The sequence below is a fragment of the Dermacentor variabilis genome, chromosome 6 (genome assembly GCF_050947875.1).
Source record: "Dermacentor variabilis isolate Ectoservices chromosome 6, ASM5094787v1, whole genome shotgun sequence".
NCBI classification, from domain to species: Eukaryota; Metazoa; Arthropoda; class Arachnida; order Ixodida; family Ixodidae; genus Dermacentor; species Dermacentor variabilis.
In genome coordinates this window covers 185,786,853-185,806,501 of record NC_134573.1, presented here as the reverse complement: position 1 = coordinate 185,806,501, position 19,649 = coordinate 185,786,853, and the positions used below count along the sequence as shown (strand labels likewise).

The 19,649-nt window shown below is 46.9% G+C and overlaps 1 protein-coding gene across 1 annotated transcript in view; it reads right to left on the bottom strand.

The window, feature by feature from the left end:
• Positions 1-19,649, bottom strand: part of LOC142586388 (uncharacterized) — a 46,276-nt gene that overhangs the window by 23,261 nt on the left and 3,366 nt on the right. The window contains exons 3-5 of the mRNA XM_075697636.1: positions 17,139-18,142; positions 11,665-11,974; positions 10,685-10,957 (exon numbers count right to left, since the gene is read on the bottom strand). Coding sequence (XP_075553751.1) covers positions 10,685-10,957; positions 11,665-11,974; positions 17,139-18,142 — 1,587 coding nt within the window. The remainder of the gene's footprint in view (positions 1-10,684; positions 10,958-11,664; positions 11,975-17,138; positions 18,143-19,649) is intronic.

The window sequence follows — 19,649 nt, the reverse complement described above, 5'->3', positions numbered from 1 at the left end:
GAAACTGGCGCGGCTAACGCACTTAAAATAAAAGCTGAAGTCATGTCTTTAACATTTTTCGACTTGCTGGTGGCACGTCCTGTTGAGGGCGTTCTTCGGTGCTCCGGCAACAACACCGCGCTTCACAATCGTATGGAGTAAAAAAGACAAGAGCCCTTTTCGTGGAGCGAGGGGAGTAGCGCCAGTACACACAATGGTAACCGAAGAACAGATTTGGGTTCAGAAACAGGATCTCACTGTTAGCTGCCCGTGTCTTCGTTAACTAGTAGTCACCTAGCACTGTGCTGAATACACCAAAATGATTTTTAACCATCTCCGCATCTTCTTTCAGTATGCATGTTCCTTCAAACACAACTTGTTAGTTTGGCCCCATGTGTTGTTTTTCTTGGTGCCGTGGCTTAGCGCTCCTCCAAATCTTTCCAAAAGTCTACATCTTCACATGATAGCTCAGGAATGTCTACACAGGCCATCGGAAGAAAGCACCGTGCGCAGTAAATGAACGAAAAAATAAATAAGAGCTTTTCCTGCAACACGTACACTATGCAAAGTGTGGTGTACTGGGGTAAAAAGACGGCACGAGAACATCGCACAACAATGTACAACATTTTATGCACCTTCTGGCGCATATTTCCCGAGGTGTGCAATGTTCACCATCCCAATCCCAGCAGACCCGCATGATTCCACGTGTGGCTGCGCACGCCAGAGAAGCAAACGACTGACCACTTTGCTTCGTGCGAAGTGGTTTTTCGATCGGAAGCTCAATAAAGCAGATCGACTTCGTGAAGTGTATTCATGCAGTCGCACTAAGCCACTGACTCTTTAGGAAGGAAACAGCACAAGCCCAGACACGTTCATGCTTCAAAAGAAAATAGCGAAAGAGAGGAAAGACTATCGGTCCCAACAGCCGCGCTTACGCAGATGCGGCACATCATTTGTCCTCTCAGAAGTGTTCACCGTTGCCCGGAATTAAGCGCGGTAAGTTTACAGCGAGCAATCCCTCTCCTCTTTCTCTCTCTCTCACACACACCTACACACACACCTACACGCACGCGCTTTTTTCTGTCCTTGCATAGTGCACGAACTACCGTGGTCCCCCAATTAACCTTTTAACATGATACCGTTAATGATTTCGTGCTGCAGAAAATCCGGTGTCGGCGTCGGCGGAGTTGTGCGTGAGTGAAAATTTCTGTACATATTTAGGTACATGTATATGTCACGCCTTGCTATATGAGATGCTATATATGCGGGTTATATTGCCACACCATTCTATCACTGAAGTTGCTCATACCTTGTCTTACATTCTTTACAAACTTATTCCTAGGAATTTTGAGAATGACAGCCCACAAACAAATGTCATGGAACAGAACACCGACAGTGCATGCCTTCTAGGGTAAATCTTCTCAGACTTAAATATTAAAGTGCGAAACAATAACAGAAACCTGAAAATGGTGTGATTTCTTTAGACGTGGCAGTGGGGCACAATTTCCGCGATCTGCCCACACGCGTTTGTACCAGAAAGTCCGCCTTCGTGCATAGCTTTCGCCACCAGCGTTTCCAGGTATACATTACGCTTTCATAAGCTACCATTACCGGGAAGCGGGAGAAGCAGTAGGGGATCTTTGATTGCTATCGCATTCCACTCTTAAAGTCGAAGCTTAAGCGCCCTCCTAGCTTTCCTTGTTTAACCGGTGCTGCATCTTGTGCAACGCCAAAAGGTGGCACACAAGGCTACACTACGCGACGTTTTCTCAGCGCACTTTTCCACACTTCAAGAACGCCAAGTCGTGAAGCACAACGCAATAGCTAAACAAGGACAGACTTGCGATCGCTGTACTACTTTTCGTCAGCAACGAGAAGAAAGGTGGTTAACCGAGGGGCCCGATTTTTATTAGTCATATCATAAGAAGCCAACAAACACTGACACCAAGGACAACATAGGGGAAATTACTTGTGGATAGTAAATTAAATAATGAAACGATAAACCAATGGAAATTAAAGTGGATGAAAAAACAACTTGCCGCAGGTGGGAACCGAACCCACAACCTTCGCATTTCGCGAGGGTCCATAACGAGGGTGCCGAATCCGGCAACATTGATGCCTTTAGGTAGCATATGTGGGTTTATTGACCAGTTGCCTTCACCCAAAAAGATCACGTTCTCGTGACGCCTGCGGCAAGAAGGACGTTCCACGTCCGCCGCCAAGGTCTGTGAGTGGCGGCGCTGGCTAACACTCCCAGGGTTCTACTAGGACACATAAATACCCAAGAAAGTGGATGGGGAAAACAGCGCCACGGTAGCTCAATTGGTAGAGCATCGCACGCGAAATGCGAAGGTTGTGGGTTCGGTTCCCACCTGCGGCAAGTTGTTTTGTCATCCCCTTTAATTTCCATTAATTTATCGTTTCATTATTCCATTTACTAACCACAAGTAATTTCCCCTATGTTGTCCTTGGTGTCAGTGTTTGTTGGCTTCTTTGATATTTTCGTCAGCTAGCAGCCCTTACGAGTAGCTGGAAATACTTTAGCGGAGATGATGATACTAGATGTTTGATGTGATGAAATATGATATTTAGCGAGATGATATTCACTTCACTCCTGCTCATTTCTGTTTCGTTTTTCCTTCTTTCTAGATTTTTTTTTTCATTTGTAGCCTTTATAGACATTATTGGTTTGTTCTGTTGCGAATACCTTAACTAGTACTTTAATTCTACAATTAGTTATTGTCCTCATATTATTTGCAGTTTGTACTACAGTTACAATGCATTATCCTCCACTAAGCGACTACTATATCGCTGTTTTATGCTGTACATTTGCACAAATGTATATATTTTCTGACAGGAGGTCCCCTTTTAGCCATATGCTCTAGGACCTCCTTCTGTATACTTATGTAAGCGTGTATCTACTTATAAATAAATAAATAAATAAATAAATAAATAAATAAATAAATAAATAAATAAATAAATAAATAACCTGGAACTGAAACTGAATAAACAAATGGTAACGTTAAAAGCATAACTTAGAGCAGCATTCACTTTCTTTGCCTGAAAAAACAATTTAAGATTGATCTTATCCATATATGGTTGACGACCTTGGACCTCGTATATTCATGTTATCAGCAGGGTTCAGGACGAAGAAGCACGTACGACAGAAAAGCGCGCACTCCCTACACTTTTAAGGAGTTTCGAGGACTACTGGAGCCTTGCAAAATAAAATACCTCGCGAGGTTGGCACTCAGCCTGGAATTTGAGAGGTAGCTTGTTGGAGTCACCAACACAAGTGCAAGTATGCTTCTTCAATTTGAATCTCTAAGTCGAAGGCTAACCGAGTTTGAACGGACCTGTGGCTCTGTTGTGAACTTCTGCCGTCTGCAGCACACCTACAGAGTGTGGCGCCCTGACTTGGCTACACTGCTAACGCTCGCTCACCAGGCTTTCGAAGGTGTTGCGCGCAAATACTGCGGAGGACCGCTCTCACCTGCTCGTAAAGCGTTTTGTGAGATTTGTCATCATCAAAATGAAATGACTATACTAAAATAAGTACGGGGGGGGAGGGTTGCAGTACGTAAAGCGAACCACTTTTGCAGCATGCTCGTGAAGACACTAATACGCCAAGAGTTTTGGCCTCTACCCCCTGGTCACTCGTTCCCGGAAAAGCATTGTTCATGCACATCTGTACAATATCATGCAGAACACGAATACGACTCTAGTGGCGCTTTTTACCGAAACCGCACGGTGCTAATATTCCAATAAAGAGATACGACTTAAACATTCGGTGGCTTCCATTATAAAGTTGCAACGTTTGCCATAAAATCGCTTATTCGTATCTTAATAACTCACGTTAATAAATTGTGTTTTTTTTTTACAAATTAATTTCTGACATCAGCTGCACTGAACGATATTGCTGAAAAACTCACCTCGATCTCTGCCTTCGCTGTACTATTGTAATTACGAATTATAGTAATTGCTATGGGAAATGCGCGCAACAGAAAACTTACGTAGGCATGTGAAGCGGAGTGATTTCGTGAGCATGGCGTATGCAGTGCGCCCCTTCCCCTGCCGGTGTATAGACATTATTAAGCGACTGCATATAATTATGCACAGAGGAAACGAACGAATCATTACTCTCCGAATAGCTATTGCTCTGAAATGAACTCGACATTTTTCAAGAGCCTAATCTGCTTGACGCGTCATGCCAAGTGACTGCAGGGCAAGCAAACAGACGAAGCGTGAGAAGTCGGTGCACAATGCCCCCAAGTGTGTTGCGCACTGCAACCACTTAAGACGTACCAGCGTCGACTGCAGTCGTTTGTTGTGCTTATCCGCCGGTGCGCACCGCCAGGACGGACAGGAAGCCCCGATCGCGAGTTGTCCGCACTGTCCGCTCGACGAGTGCGCTCTCCTGTCCCAGACCTAGATGTATTGAGCCGATTGACCGCATAGCACAGTGGCCCGTCGCGCTTTTTGTGCCGCGAAAGTCGTCTGCTGCGCCGCCGGCATCGACTGCCCTGTGCAGCTCCTGCCACCCGGTGGTGACTTCGGATAACTGCTCTGCGTCATACGGTCGTCGTGTGAGCTAATAAACATTGCAGTAGCAGAAAAATACGCGCATGAGCCAAGAGAAGACGACAGCGCTCCGACTAGCGACAGAAATGACGGCAGAATATTAGCCCGTGCCGCGTCGTCCATCTCACGGTGGCTCATCTCTCTCACTCGTCATCCGTGTAGCTGAACGACGAACGCTTCAGCGTGTGTACGCGCGTGTGCTGCAGACTGTGTGCCTGTCGTTCTGCGTATTGTAGTCCCCTCTCCGCCAAGAGCGTGGAGAGCTCGCAGCAGAGCAGAGCGGAGATCGGCTGACCAGGGCGGATCCTGTCGAAAGCGCGACTGAAGGCTACCACAAACCAGACAATGCCTTAAAAGCCCCAGCAGCTACAGAGAGTCCATTTACAAAAAGTCGAAGCGCAGATGGGTCCTAAAAGAAACGAGCAGCAGGCAGAGCCGCAGGAGGTTTCCTTGCTGAGGCTGACTGCCCGACTCATGCTCCCTCCTAGTCTTTTTTCATTACTCAATGACCAGAGCAAACTATGCCTCCTCACTCGTTTGGTCGCCGTGACAATAAACGAGTGCATGTAAAGCATAAGAAAGTTTCTATTTAACCATGCGCAAGTTGAGTGCAGTGATAACTCCTGTTGTTCGTAGGCTGTCTCTGGTCGTCGATATATGTTTTCGTCGGTACTCTTAATTGAAGCTGAATTTTTTTCTGTAGTGGAGTGATGCAGACACTTCGTTGCGTCTTGTCTAAAAGGAAGCAGTGAAAAGAAAATTCTAACCAGGGGCCTTCGTACTATGCCGAATCTCAAACTTCTCGCGGAAGCTCATATATTATCAAGAAAAGGTTTGTTCTCGGTAATTGGATCACTCAACATTTAAAAAGAAATGTGCGCACTTGTGGTACTTTTGTTAGAACACTGCATCCTTGGAAGTACGGCACAGTTCCCGCTTTTTACAGAACGAGACATAGCAGCTACGTGCCAGCACGATATCGCTGGAGATGCGATGCCGCCGTCTAGGTATCGTACACTGGAGGACGAAGAGCGTGTTTCGTCATTCGAGACGCGCAGATGCCATGAATGGGTGCACACAGTGGTCATTCCTTCCAATATAGATGATGATTGCTGCAAAGGCAGCACAAACCTACGAGGACTATTGCTTATGCGATCGACGACAATTAAAATGACTAGTTTTAAATAATGGCTCCCTAAAACGCCTACCAAAATGTAAACATCAGGGCGCTTTCATTCATAGCTTAAGCAATGTCAACGAGACAAAGTGGACGAAGTATGGCTTCTAACAGCAGTTAAGACAGTGGCGGTCGTATAAGACGATGTTAATGAAACGAGTCTTTGAAGTTAGTTTGTGACATAATAGGATCGTGACATAATAACAAATAGTCTTTCTAAGGGGAGAAGGGGACAATTTTACGGGTGATTTCATAACGTTTAGGCTATATGTAAAGTGCACAGCGATTGAAACGCGATACTCGGAGCGCACGGCTGCCGGCGCCGTCTGCGCCACCGGCAAGGACTGCAAGCACAGCGCCGGTGCCGGTGCGCAGTGAAGGCGAGGGAGCCGTCGTGACGCACTGCATCTGGCTTCGCCCAGGGATGCGCTCAGCAGTGGCGCGAAAAGCGCCGGCCGCGTTTCAGTCACACTTCACGCATAGCGGAGTATGAACCTGACGTTTCTCAATAACAGTCCACTCTACGCAATTCTTCGAGCGCGATTGTGCTGCGACCTGTTTATAAACATTCTGTACAGTAACTACAGTCGCCCCGTGCGCGTACCCAAAGCCTCCATTTGATCGGTGCGGCGATAAGCCGGATTATTTTTTCTTGTTTTCGATAGACAAGCGTGCTGGTAAACTGCTTTTCTCGAGCGCCTGTGATACAGCGTGCGTCGCACCTACGTGGTATCACGCCAGGCGAGACGAAGCAAATTAATGCCTTCAGAGGCCTGTACGCTTATATGTGCAAGTGAACATTTCGCGAGTGATCTTTTTGAACAGCGACGGTGTTAAGAATTGTTACAAACTGAATAATTTATGAATGATTCTGGCAAAATAGACTTCAAATTTGCCTTGTAAATAATATCTATGTACTTCGTAATAGCAAAACGTACCACTAAATAAATAACAGTTCCACATGTCTTAGAGCGAGCGTGCACCTTTGAAAAAAACGATGGTTACATTTGATGTGCCACATGCCATTTCCTACACGATTTAATGTCCAAAGGAAGGATAAATGCAAGACAACACATATGATTAACGATTTCGTCGGGCTGGCGCCACCCATAACCGCCGGCATTGGTCACCATTACGGGAATTAGTTGCCACTGGCTTATGTGCTTGGCTCTTGGCGGTGACATCATGGATGCATAAGCTCTAGCGAGACGCCTGAGGTAAGAGTTCTTCGAGCTCGCTAAGACATTTGCTTGTAGCTTAAACTCCATTCAAAGATTGTATACAAGGGCGACCAGGCGTTCTTTACGTCCATCACCAGGTCCTTAATTCATCTCGAAGCTTAAAAAATCTGTGACGACAACGTAATTCAGCAGATGTGTGTGCTGGTGCCAGTTCCTCGAGTGAACAAACGTTTATCTTACTATACCAAGGAACATGAAGCGCGTTTTCAACATTATACAAGGAAATACATTAACCGTACGAAGATACGGCGAAGTGTCTTGTTTACGAAGCTCAGATTCGTTCAACTAAAGGCTATGCGTTACGTCTCTGTCGTCCCCGCACTTCTGCCGCCGAACAACTGGTTTAGCAGACGTCGAACAGACGTCGTACACTGGGCGTAGATCACGGAGGAGGTCCCGAGCGAACGGAAACCCGCGTGCTCTCCGGAGCAGGCCGGTGCGGCGTGGCAGGGCGCGTTACTAGAAGCTCCACGTGCACCTGTCCTCGGGGTTCATGAACGAGCCGAGGGAGCAGTTGTAGGCGTCCGCGAAGCCCCGAAAGTTGCGCAGCGCGCCGTTGACCGCGTGCCACGCGGGCGGCTCGTCGCCGGCTTCGAGCAGGCGGCCGAGGAAACGCTCGTCGTTGCTCTCGCAGTAGTTGAGCGCGTAGTAAACGAAGTACAGCCTCTCGGACGAGAAGCGCTCGAGGCCCCGCAGGCGCACGTCGCCGTCCAGGGAGGCCAGGAAGGCCCTGAACGACGGCGCCGCCGCCAGGACGTGCGCGAGCAGGGACCAGCCGGCGCGTTCCGAGCGCAGCGACGCGTTCGTCGGGGCGTCCTCCCGAGAGGCGCTGAACGAGAGAACAACGCGGTTCCGAGGGGTTTAACTCTCTCAAAGACGCGCGGCTCTCTGCAGCCCCTGCAGCTATTTTAACTCGAGCGCAACTCACGCGACATCCGTTATCAATGAATAGGGGTCCCTCAATTTCGGGAGCCAGATTACGAAAAAATTCATGTGCGCGCGTACTTTTTATAAGCCTCGTCTTCTCAGGTAGCCGTCTGTTAACAAAAGATTGCGGGCCTTCATATGATGACAATATCTTGTCCGAGCTTGAGTTAATACTCAAAGATAATTAGCTATTTTGTATTAGTTCGGCCCGTGCTGTATGTTCAGCCCTGGAGGACTGTCACATAGCCAGGATCCCTGAAGCTGTCAGCACAGACTTTTTCCCGCTGGCACTCCTCTCATATTTTTTGCTAATAAATATTGATTATTGAAAATTCTTATGCAGCGCATTGATTCGAACACAATACGATATGGTGTGTCGTAAGCAACAAAAGATGGTTTCACCTGTGCACTCGCTATGAAGTCCACACATACAGATGCCACTAATAAGAAGTTAATGACCTATTATTACATTGTAAAGCAAAAAAGAGTTATAATCAGCCCAATAAGGTATATGATTATAGCTATCACATTTCTCGATTTTTTCATCAGTGTTATCGTATGTATTGTACAACTTGAAACATACAACTTGAATATTCCTGCCGCGCTCCGAACTCTGTCATTGCAAGGTAAGCTACCGTCCAGCGCAACCTTCTGTGACAATTCATACCAGGAATATTGTAAGGTGTAAAAAACCGAAACGTCTATTAAGAAATCATGTAAGGCCTGAAAGACTGTAGGGGTACGAGAATGCGACTTTTACATGTCAAATATTAAAAAGCCCGCAATGATATGCAGATTTCTGAATTACCTCACTTTCTGAATAACAAACTCGGAAAGTAAGGCTAAGACAGTAAACGCTACAGATTAGTTTGTTACCTTCTAGGTAACGTAATGCCACAATTCGCATTAAAAAGGAAAACGCTACATTACCATTCTGCTTTCTCAAAAAATTTCATTTAATCTAAAGAAACGTACTCGTTTCTAAAAGCTAACGCGAAAGAAAAATGCCTTTGTTTAGAGCAATGAGTGCTTTCCATCTACCGAGTCGTTCGCAAAAGTATTTTGCATTAAATAAACACGAGTAGAGAATGTTACGTACACCCCTGCGCTAAACTGACTCCAGACGCAGGAGCGGGCGTCGTCGAGAAGAACCCAGGACTTCTGGTGGCCAGTGTGGTAGAGGAAGTCCAGCGCCTTCAAGTGAAATCAGATATTTCTATATCTTTCATATAAAAGAAACATTCACAAGTACTACTGCTGCCCGGTGCAACCTGATAACGTACATCTTGACCACCTTAAGGCTGAACAAAAGTTATGCTAAAATAGGCTTCATTGGCAGCGAAAGCGAGAGAATGAATAAATTTTGTGACGATCATAACAGAATAACTACGTAGTATGCAAAAGACTCCGCAATTTATGATACTAGCTTGCAAATGGAGCATCGAAGACAATAACCGGGCGCTTTAACAGGTGTCGCTGCTCATCTGTTCGACACCTTGCTTCCACATGGCATCCGCATAGCATCCGCATAGCATCCGCAGAAGCGCATGGCGTCTGAGTTTTTTCAGCACGCCCACGCATGCTCCCAGGCGCCGTGCGACGGGGTACTGCATGCGACCATCTTCAGCGTGCAACGCACGCTCAGTCGCGAAACAGTATGCCCCTTTATCGCAAGCAGACCGCGAATGCCTTGTTGGCACAAAAAGTGTCAGTATTGGCACTGAGGGGCTATAGTCTCTTGTGTCCGGTGAGGCCCCTTTTATCGCGATGGCAATTATATGGACACTCCAGGCGCATTTCTGTCGTCGCCGTCGCCGTGAGGTTCCGTATGAGTGAAAGCTTGCGAGGGTGAGCCGGCGAACGCGGTGCAATCTCGCGTGCGCGAGCGAGGACTGCGGTCAGAACGCGTGCACACCCTCGCCTGTCGCGCGCTAGGCAGTGGGGGGTGAGTGAGGCGAGGGAGGACGGGCGTTCTTCTCCGGCGGCTGCTAGGGTGCCTCTAGTCACCCTTCATGTCCTTTTCGCCCCCCACTCCGTACAGAGGCGAGACAACCGCGGCGTCTACTACGGCGTTGGCCACGCGAATCGCGGACGCTGCAGTAGACGCCTTTGGTGGACGCCGCAGGGACGCATTGTCGGCGCTCGTGTCTTGAAAGCGGAGTGCGATGTGGCTAAAGTGCGCGCCCGGTAGCTTCGTATGCGCTGTGCTTCCGACGTTTCGTTAGCGTTAAAGCGAGAGATGCATGAAGGTCAATTCGCTTGCTGCTGCCGCGATTACCTCACTCCCGAATTTTTACAGCCGGTTTCCGCACTCATCGACTGAGATGTGTTCATGTCTACCTGTGCGCGCGTGACACCGTGCGGTTAATTTAGTTAAAACAGGTTGGTGGGCTAGTTGGTTTGGATCCGTGATAGAATATGTAAGCGCGACTGAACAAGGACGTAGGAAGAAGCAGGCACACAACGACAGCGCTGTCTCTGTGTGTCTGTTTCTTTCTATCATTGTTAACATTCTATCATTGTTAATTTAGTTAGTAAGCGAATGTTTACAAGTTCATACGGCCGATAAATCTACTATCTTTACTTCGTACGGCTATCTACTAATTTGTTATCGCAATCAGTGCTTCGCCTTTCGGGCGGAACTGCGAGATTTTTTAATTGCCATGTGATGTTGATTGCCACGAACGCCGTCATCCACTCATGGCTCTTATACAAATAAGCAAATAGGACGGTTACATATCGTTGAGAAACAAGCCGGCCATATCGAGAAAATACCAACCTTGGCGAACACGAACCGGTAGACGCTGGTCGCGACGCGGGGTCCCAGCCGCGCCATCTGGAGCGGAACTAGCGAGGGCTCGTCGGCGCGGAAGAAGTCGAACGCCCCTGGAGGCACGTCGACTCGGTCCTCACCGACCGTTGCCAAAGTCCTCAGCAGGCCGCCAGTCCAAGGTGCGTCGAAGAAGATGCCTGTCAAGTAGCGCTGGTACTGGTTGGCGTTCTTAAGCTTGATAAGCAATGAAAACTGCTGGTGGACCGGCGCTCGCCCCACCTGCAAAGAGCGGCTGTTTGCGTATGCGATATATACGTACGTACATGGACGCGCACACGATGCGTGCCCCGTTCTTAGCAGTCGCGACAAACTCCACGCCATACGCCTATTTATGCGACAATTACGCTTACACATAGCAAATGTCTGGCAGTTACATCTGTGCAGAAAAAGGTATACTAGTGCACAGCGATTCAAACTCGATAAGCGGCCCGCGTGGTAGCCGGACATTTTTGCCCCACCGCGACTAGGTGATCGCTGGGGGCCAAATGCAGTCAAAATGCGTCACAATTAAAGGCCCTCGCTTTCGCGGTATACCACAATGCATTATCTCTAGGTTCCTAGTGCTCAACGGTGGCGCAAAAGGCGGTGGCCGTGTTGCGGGCCGATTATTACGTTTGAATCGCCGAGCACTGCACTTTTATGTCCATCCTTTCTTATGTTTGAGCACGCCGTAATCTCATGTCGACGTGTATTTGCTTTGTCATTCCCTCACCAGCGTTGTTTAGTACGAGGGGGACCTCTGATGCGATTTCATTCGGCGGGGCACGATGACCAGTGGTCACGCCACGCGCTTCGTCCCGTCATCTGCGAGGCTGAACGCGCTTGAGGCGAAGAAATAGAAGCTGAATGCAGCAGTTGTTTTTTAAAGGCATCGCAGAGCCCTTTAAGGTGCGCCTTGGAAGTGCAGGATACAAATGGTCGCGTACCTTCGAGTAGAAGTAGTCGACGTATTTGGCTCGCAACAGCGCAGTGTGCGCCCAGTCTGGCATGAGGGCGGTCCATTTGGCCGAACGCAGGATGCGGCTCACGTGGTTGAGGAACGGCTTCGGGAACAGTGCGGCCATCTCCTCGTGGACGGCCTTCCTCAGCGCATCCACGAGTGAGACGGCCCGCAGGCGTCTCAGGCTGCGGCCAATGTCGTCCCGTGCCGCGTACAGCGATAAGGCGGGCTCGAATTTTTCGAAAAAGCGCACGCAGTAGTGTTCCCTGCTCAGTGGCGGATGCCACTCCGGGAACCTTGCGTCAAAGAATAAAACCGAACGTATTCATCCAGAGAATTATTGATCAGGCACAGGCTGCTACAGCAGTAACTGAGAAAAATATGCAGGCATGCGCGGTGGAGTTGCAAAGCGCGTCGGAGAAGCGGAAGCACAAAACAAGCGACACCGTCCGCACTTGCGAACGCGATAATTGCACTTTTGACAACGATTACGCAACACCAAGTATTGAAGCCCGGAGTGGTGCGCTCTCTTTTACGCGTGCGCCGTCTAACTACGGGGGCCGCTAGTGCACGCGTACACTGCAGTGCCTGCGCGTGCGCTGCCGAAAGGAATCGGGGTCGCTGTTCGTTCTCGTGTTGCTCAATTTGGAGATTATCCTATACTTGCTCACTGGCACAACTCCAGGCAGGTAAGCCACCAGGCAAATGGCTGGTTATAGTCTCGTGTGCCCTTGCACGCACCTACAAGATCTTGCATGCAACATTGATTGGCGCAGTGTGATTCAAGAGAAACACCCGAACATCTCATTTAAATTGTTCGTGGATATTTTCGCCGTGATACATAATGAGGTATTTCCCGAGCGACCACACATTTCTCAAAGACTATGAAATAATCGTAAAGAAAAACCACTTATTTGCGCAATTCAGACCGACAAAATAGCCTAATTTATTCTTTGAATACAAAGAAAAAGATAAAATGGGAGCCATAATTAAGAAAGCACGAAAGGAATATTATCTAAACAAGTTCGATGCATGCCATTACTCTGAGCAAACTTGGTCGACATTCAAGCATTTAACTGGTGATAGGAATCGCTCGCATTGACACACCTTTCACCTATGATGGAGAAATTTTAGACGGTTTCAATTTAGCTAATCGAATGAATGCACACTTCTTAACGGCAGGCACACCAAACGAACCTTATGACCACTCCTTAGATTCCGTGAGTTTTATGAGCGGAATGTATTCTAAATCTATTTTTAGTGCCATGCAGTCAAAATGAAATATTTTACATTATACATTCTGTTAAACAGAAGTGTGCCCCTGGCGTAGACAACATAATGACAATGCCAGTTAATAAAATCTCCGATATTGTCGCGTGTCACCTGGCGCATATTTGTAACGTCATGCTCACCTCTGGTTGTATTCCTGATGACATGGAATTAGCCCGAGGGTGGTAACAAGCTACAAGGGTGGTAACAATCTACAAGAGTCGTAACAGGGATGACCTAATAACTGAAGGCCTACCTCTGTGCCGTCAGTTTTCGTAAAAGGTTGCTGAACATGTAATCAGAAATCGTCTATATAGTTACATTTCTGATAACATTTCTGTAGAACAACAATTTGGATTTAGAAATGTAAGAGTTCAGAATCCGCCTTACTAGGTATAAAGGAAAATAAGTATACTTGACAACTTTGCGTGCAAATTAATAACGGTAGGGATATTCTTAGACCTGCGTAAAGCTTATGATTCGGGAGCACCCGACATACTTGTGGCGTGCAAAATCAACGATGCCCACGAGCCACAGTTAACAGGAGCACGTGTCTACTGAGCAGAAGGCTGACCGGTCGGCCCCCTCGCGGAGGCCGCTTCGCTTCCTGCGGGCCCTACACAGCCGGCCGCCCTCCTCCTGATCTTCCTCGACGCTGCTACGTAATGAAAAGTTGAGTCATTATGGTACAAGAGGAGTAGCGTTAGGCTTACTCGTAACTATCGAATAGTCGCCAACAATTCACAACTGTAAATCGTATCAAGTTGAACACGGGAATAATATCAACAGTTGTACCTCAAGGGTCTATAATAGATAGACCCCGTCTTATTTCTACTATACATCACCGACGTAGTTAATATACGAGGTACTAAAGATATTGTGATTTATGCTGACGACGCGAATGTAATTGTTGCTGGACAAGACTGTCCAAAATTACAATATATCGCAAATGCATGGTTATGTGAACTTGCAATATGGCTGAAAGCAAGTCACTTGCAAATAAATGTTAACAAAACAAGTACGTAGTGTTCAGACCAAAGAATAAAATCATTCACAATGATTTCTAATTGAAACTACCTTGCGCGCGAATCGAAAATCAAAGTTCTTGGTGTTATACTTAAAGAGAATATTTTGTGGTCAGAACATAAATTATTTATCCACTAAAGTAGGTCGTTGAATACGCATAACTAATCAATTTCATTATGCATTATCCGTTCGAGTAAAGCTACTACTGTTTTATTCACTTGTATATACCTCATCTTTTATTGCATCCTAATATGGGGAACAGCTACGGAAACTAACGTAATGAAGCTTTCCATATTGCAGAAAAGGGCCGTATACGTTCTATTCAAAATATACCACTTAGTGAAAGCACTAAAAATTAATTTTTAAAACAAATCCTGCTGAACATTCCACAATCATACATAAAGAAATTATCAATATACATAAACCAGTCAGAAATGATAAGCAACTTTTTGAGCAAAAGTATTTAAATGTTAACACATCCTACGATTTCCAACATTAACACTATACGTTTGATACGACACGAACAAATTATGACCTTCAAAAAACTTTCGATTACCATACCTAGTACCTTAAAAACTCATTAAGAAATTGATTTTATAATTATGGAACATTAAAACGGTATGCTTCCTTTAAATCTTTTAAACAGTTTGCTATTACGAGTGATGTAAACCATTGTCGTAGCCTTTGTTTTCTTCTTCAGTTATCTTGTTATGATTTCCATAACTATAATGAATGCTTTGCAACTACAAATGACTGATCTTTTAAACTACTTTATTGCATGCTACATAATGACTTGCATTGATGAAAAGTATTTTTGTATTTGTTGTTGTTATTACGTGTGACACGGAAAATGAATTGCAATTAGTGAATTTGTAAACTGTAACATTTTTGTAAATCTTATGCTGCAACCGCATCTGCTCGAACTATCGAAGGGAGGCTGGACCTTTATTAGGTGTTGTGAAACACCTTTAGCCTAATCATCCTTAGTCTGCAGTGTCTACCGAAATGAAAAGTTTGTTTTTGTTTATGAAAAAAATGCATATTTGGTAGCATGACTGCAGGTGCGCGATTGGCCATGACTATGCAGGTTATATACAGGGTGTCCCACTTAACTTTAGCCAAACATTCAAAATATACGGATGCCACGTAGCTGGACAGAACAAAAGTAATGTTTTCCGTCGCTTGGAGATACTCAGATTATTTTTTTCATTCTGCCCGATTACCTAATTAGTCATAATTAATGAACCAACTTCTCAAATACTATATATAGATGAAAAATGTCAATGAGAAAATTGTAGATCGACATAAAAAACTCTCGATACAGATTTCTGTTGCTCAATACGCGATACATAAAAGTGTTTTTTTGAGTGCAAAAGAAGCCCGCAAATGCACACAAAATTGCCGCGCGACCGGCCGCTCGAGGCACTTTGCGTGTATTCGCGGGTTTCTTTCCCGCTCGAAAAAAACGCTTTTATGTAGCGTGTACTGAGCAACAGAATGTTGTTGCGGGAGTTTCTGATGCAGAAAAGGTGAGCCGTGCAGACAGGACACAAGAGAAGTGGAGAACACGAACGCCGTGTGTTCGTGTTGTGTGTGCACGGCGTTCGTGTTGTGCACTTCTCTTGTGTCCTGTCTGCACGCCTCACCTTTTTTTTTTTTTGCATAATGAATCCTTACCAACTAGCTCAGCTTTCTGTCGTTCTGAGTTTCCGATGTCGCTCTACAATTTCCTCTTCAATTTTCGCCGCCGCTGCCGAGCGGGAGGCACTGGCAACGGAGGGCGGTGACACCGCTGGTGCGGCGCGCGTCCGGCGCACTCAGTGTCTCGAGGTACGCAACATTCCTTCATCGACTACGTACGGAAGCCGAAATAAAATTTCACTTAATCTGCAGGTCTTACTGCAGAGACTGATTAAGTGAGCGCCGTTGAAACGACGTTTCCTAGCACATGGGCGAAACTAGCGCGGAGTGTTCGCGCACACAACACACGGCTACAAACATTCACAAGTTCAAAATTGAGGAAAACATATAACGAAGGAGAGGGCAGTAATGTCCGCAAGCAATTCACGAGCTCAATAAAGGCGAGTACGTTAATAATCCAAAACACAGTCGTACATCGTTTACGTACACCTATAGGCAAACGTACTGATTACAATTTGATTTGATTACAATTTGAAGGGCTACAAGTACTGCAAAGGTTTAGTGTCTCAAATGGACATATTTACTGGGCACTATTGCTACCTATATTCTGCCAACAAATTTAATATCAGTGATTGAACAAGTAGCACTAGGTGTAGTTGCTTCAATTTCACGTCATCTTTATGGTTGCAGTAGTAGTCACGTGTAGGTTTGCAAAACATGGATCCGTATACACTTAAAGAACTTCGCACGCTTTGGCGGTTCGTGAGAACATGAGCCGACCAAGTCGGGGCCGAAAAAGAATACTAGGGAAAGCGGCCAGTAAATAACAAATAATTATTCTGAACAAGAAGCCCAGGGGAATTCAGCCCCTGAGATCTAAAGCCGATGGAAACTGCATGTTCCGGTTATTTGTATGCTGACAGCTCGGTATGACGGTAAAAACAATGGCAAACTCGTGTGGCGTGATTATACAGACAAAAACGCATCATCACTGCGGTTATACAGGAACGAATGGGCAGTTACCTGACCAAAGCAACAAAAGACAGACGGTGTCTGAACGCCTATATAGAAACAAAAATTTCTAATGTGTCGTTCATACACATATAGGAAAGGCAACTCAATTGCGGTTCACATTGAAGAAAAGATCTTCTTGCGCGCATTAGTGTACTGTGTGGTTTGTTGTTTAGACTAGACTAGCGTAATGCTAACTCGCGGTTCCGGTATTAGGTGCGCGCAATTTAAATCTGGGCCCTTTAGCGCTAATTATGCATTATTAGACTGTTCCGTACATAGCTCTACGCGAAGTTGGTGCATCTTTTTCGTTACAAGCTGACGTCTTTTCCGTTGTCTTATACGTGCACTGGAAGGTCTGAAATCACCTTATTTTGAGCAAAGTGATCAGATGGTGACGGCCCAATATAAAGATTCCACAAACCCCAATTCATTCCGCCGTCGCCAAAGAAAACCGCTTTTTACAAAATAGAAGTGAGACGAGAAGAAATATAAGAAACAGCAACAGCTTACGGGGACACGGCAAGGGCTCCGAGCAGGGAGAGCGAATCGTTGTCCATCAGTAGCGGGGCCAGGACAAGCTTGGTGCGGAATCCTAGGTAGGCTAAGATCTCCACGTCCTGCAACTCATGCAGTGCCTCTTGCAAAGCGTACAGGTAGCGCATCGAGTCCACCGACACGTACACCGACGAGAAGTTCATGTCCGTCTCGGCCATCATAGAGCGAAACAGAGCGTCCCACTTGAGCTTGCCCGTGCTAGGCAGCTCCTGGACCTGCACCAGCCTCGGAGCCTCGGGAACAGCGGTGCCGATGGCGCGCGCCAGCGTGAGCTCGACGTTCAGCACGTTCACCTTGATGCCGTGTGTCAGGTTGCTCTGGCGGAGTATCATGTCCATCGCATCGGACACGTAGTTGTAGTCGTTGCTGTCATCGCGCATCTTGCGGGAGTGCTGGATGAACGACCCCATTACCAGAGTGGGAAGGCCGATGGAGATGAGCGTCTCATTGGGGAAGTCGCTGTCCGTGGTTGGCTTGATGCAGAACAGCGCCGGCTCGTTGATGGTCCGGTAGAAGGCGCCGATGCTCGCCGAGAGCTTCGCGTCTCCCACATCCCGGAACGTCGGCCACACCGACTTGCGCAGCCGGCCAGCCATGGTTCTGATGCTCAAGTACCAGCTGACGTTTCCGAAGCCCCCCACGAGCTCGTCGAACAGCGCTCGCTCGAAGTCTCCCGACTTGTGGCTGCGGCACTCGTTGTACAGGTCGGCCACCCGCTCCAGCTCTTCGGAGTAACGCCGAAAAGCTCCGTCCACGAGGTGGGTCAGGCGGTCCTGGGTCAGGGTGTCCACCGAGACCCTGGCAGAGCCGTTGGGCACGGCAACCCGCTGTGTCCAGCGCCCGCAGACGTGCGTATAAAAATCATCGCACGGTGACACGGACTCATCCAGTTGCTCCGAGATGTTCAGCGCTTCCCGTTGACAAGACGGCGAGTCGCAGGGTTTAGGGTGCTCCATTACCTGGTTGGCACAGTGAGGAACGGCTAATGAAACATCAAATAACCAATTGGCATCTCGTGTGCCAAGAACGTTTTTCTTGTGAACTTCGTATTTGACAGAAAGAATGAGAATGTGCGGAGAGAACTCGTCGAAAGCCGCGGAGTGCGTACACTGAGCAGCGTGTAGCACTTGTTGCTCGTTAGCTCGGCAAGTGAGACAAGTGCACTGATGTTTGAAACAAGCCAACATGGCAAAAAGTACACCGTGTAGTTTCCCGAAAGCTTCGACATGAACTCGTGACTATGAAGGACTAACTAAAGGGTGAAATGTTCCCGGGTGTGGTGTATGCCATTCCCAGCGCGAACTGTTCGTGCGTTTACGTCGGCGAAAGCGGAAACTTCGAGAGGCGCCTCAAGCAGCCAAAGCGACGTCAAGAAGCAACACGTGCCTCCGAGCGCGCATTCTGAACATTGTGTTTCATCAGGGCATGCTATTAACTGGGACCAAGCACGTTTGATTGCCAAATAGTAGAATCGAGACACGTGTCTTTAGCTAGAGTCGCTTCATATTGAAACAATGATGAACACTCGTAATCGAAACGATGAAAATTTGCCACCTGTGTACGCTAGGTGTCTTGGACACGTCATATGACGTGCTTAAGCGACTGTTTTATTGCTTGTAGCCAAATTTATGAACAGGGCTTCCGTGTGGGAGCCGAAACGTTAACCTTACCAGATCTTTTGTGGTCGGTGTCTCGTTTTATTTTATCATATTTCATCAATTTCACGCCCATTGCCATCCCGGCTAAAGCGCCAACTTAGTTTTTGGTGGTCTGCGAATATATCAGGTAACATATAGTGTAAAGAATCGCGTGATGAAGTATGTGTGCAACATAATTTTACTATAACGATGCGCACCATATGTATTACAGATGAAGTGAAGGCGTCGTATAGCCATCGATAACTGTTGGAGACTATCAGCGCTTATCCATGCCTTGTCGCTTTTACCGATGCTCATGAAGGACTGTACCGACCGCCCTAGAGTGTGCTAAGAAATATCGAGCCCTGATTCGACCTTGTCAATACAACTGGGTGCCTATGATAGAGCTCTGGTGAGACTTTGGACCATCTATCCGGCCGGTCAAGTCGACGTCCTTGACCGGCAGACGAGATTTCCACAATCGCCGATAGTGTTCGCCGCTGTCGCTGTGCTTTGAGTGTAACTTGTTTTTGTGGGAACAAGTTCGCCCAATAAAGTTAATTTCGTCGTTTACAGATTTGCCACTGTATTATTCACCATCACTACTACTCGACAATGTACAGGAATCGTGAGCAGTGTTTAACCCTAGATGGTGTCAACACTGTCCACCCCTTCTACTGATTCTACTTAGTTTTACAGTTGGCAGCACTAGAGTCGATATGCTCGAATTTTCGGAGGCTGTTCAATGCAGGAAAGTTTGAGCCGCACTGCCAACTGCTCCAAGGGTTCTGTAGTTTCGTAGAAGCAACTGACATATACGGCGAAATGC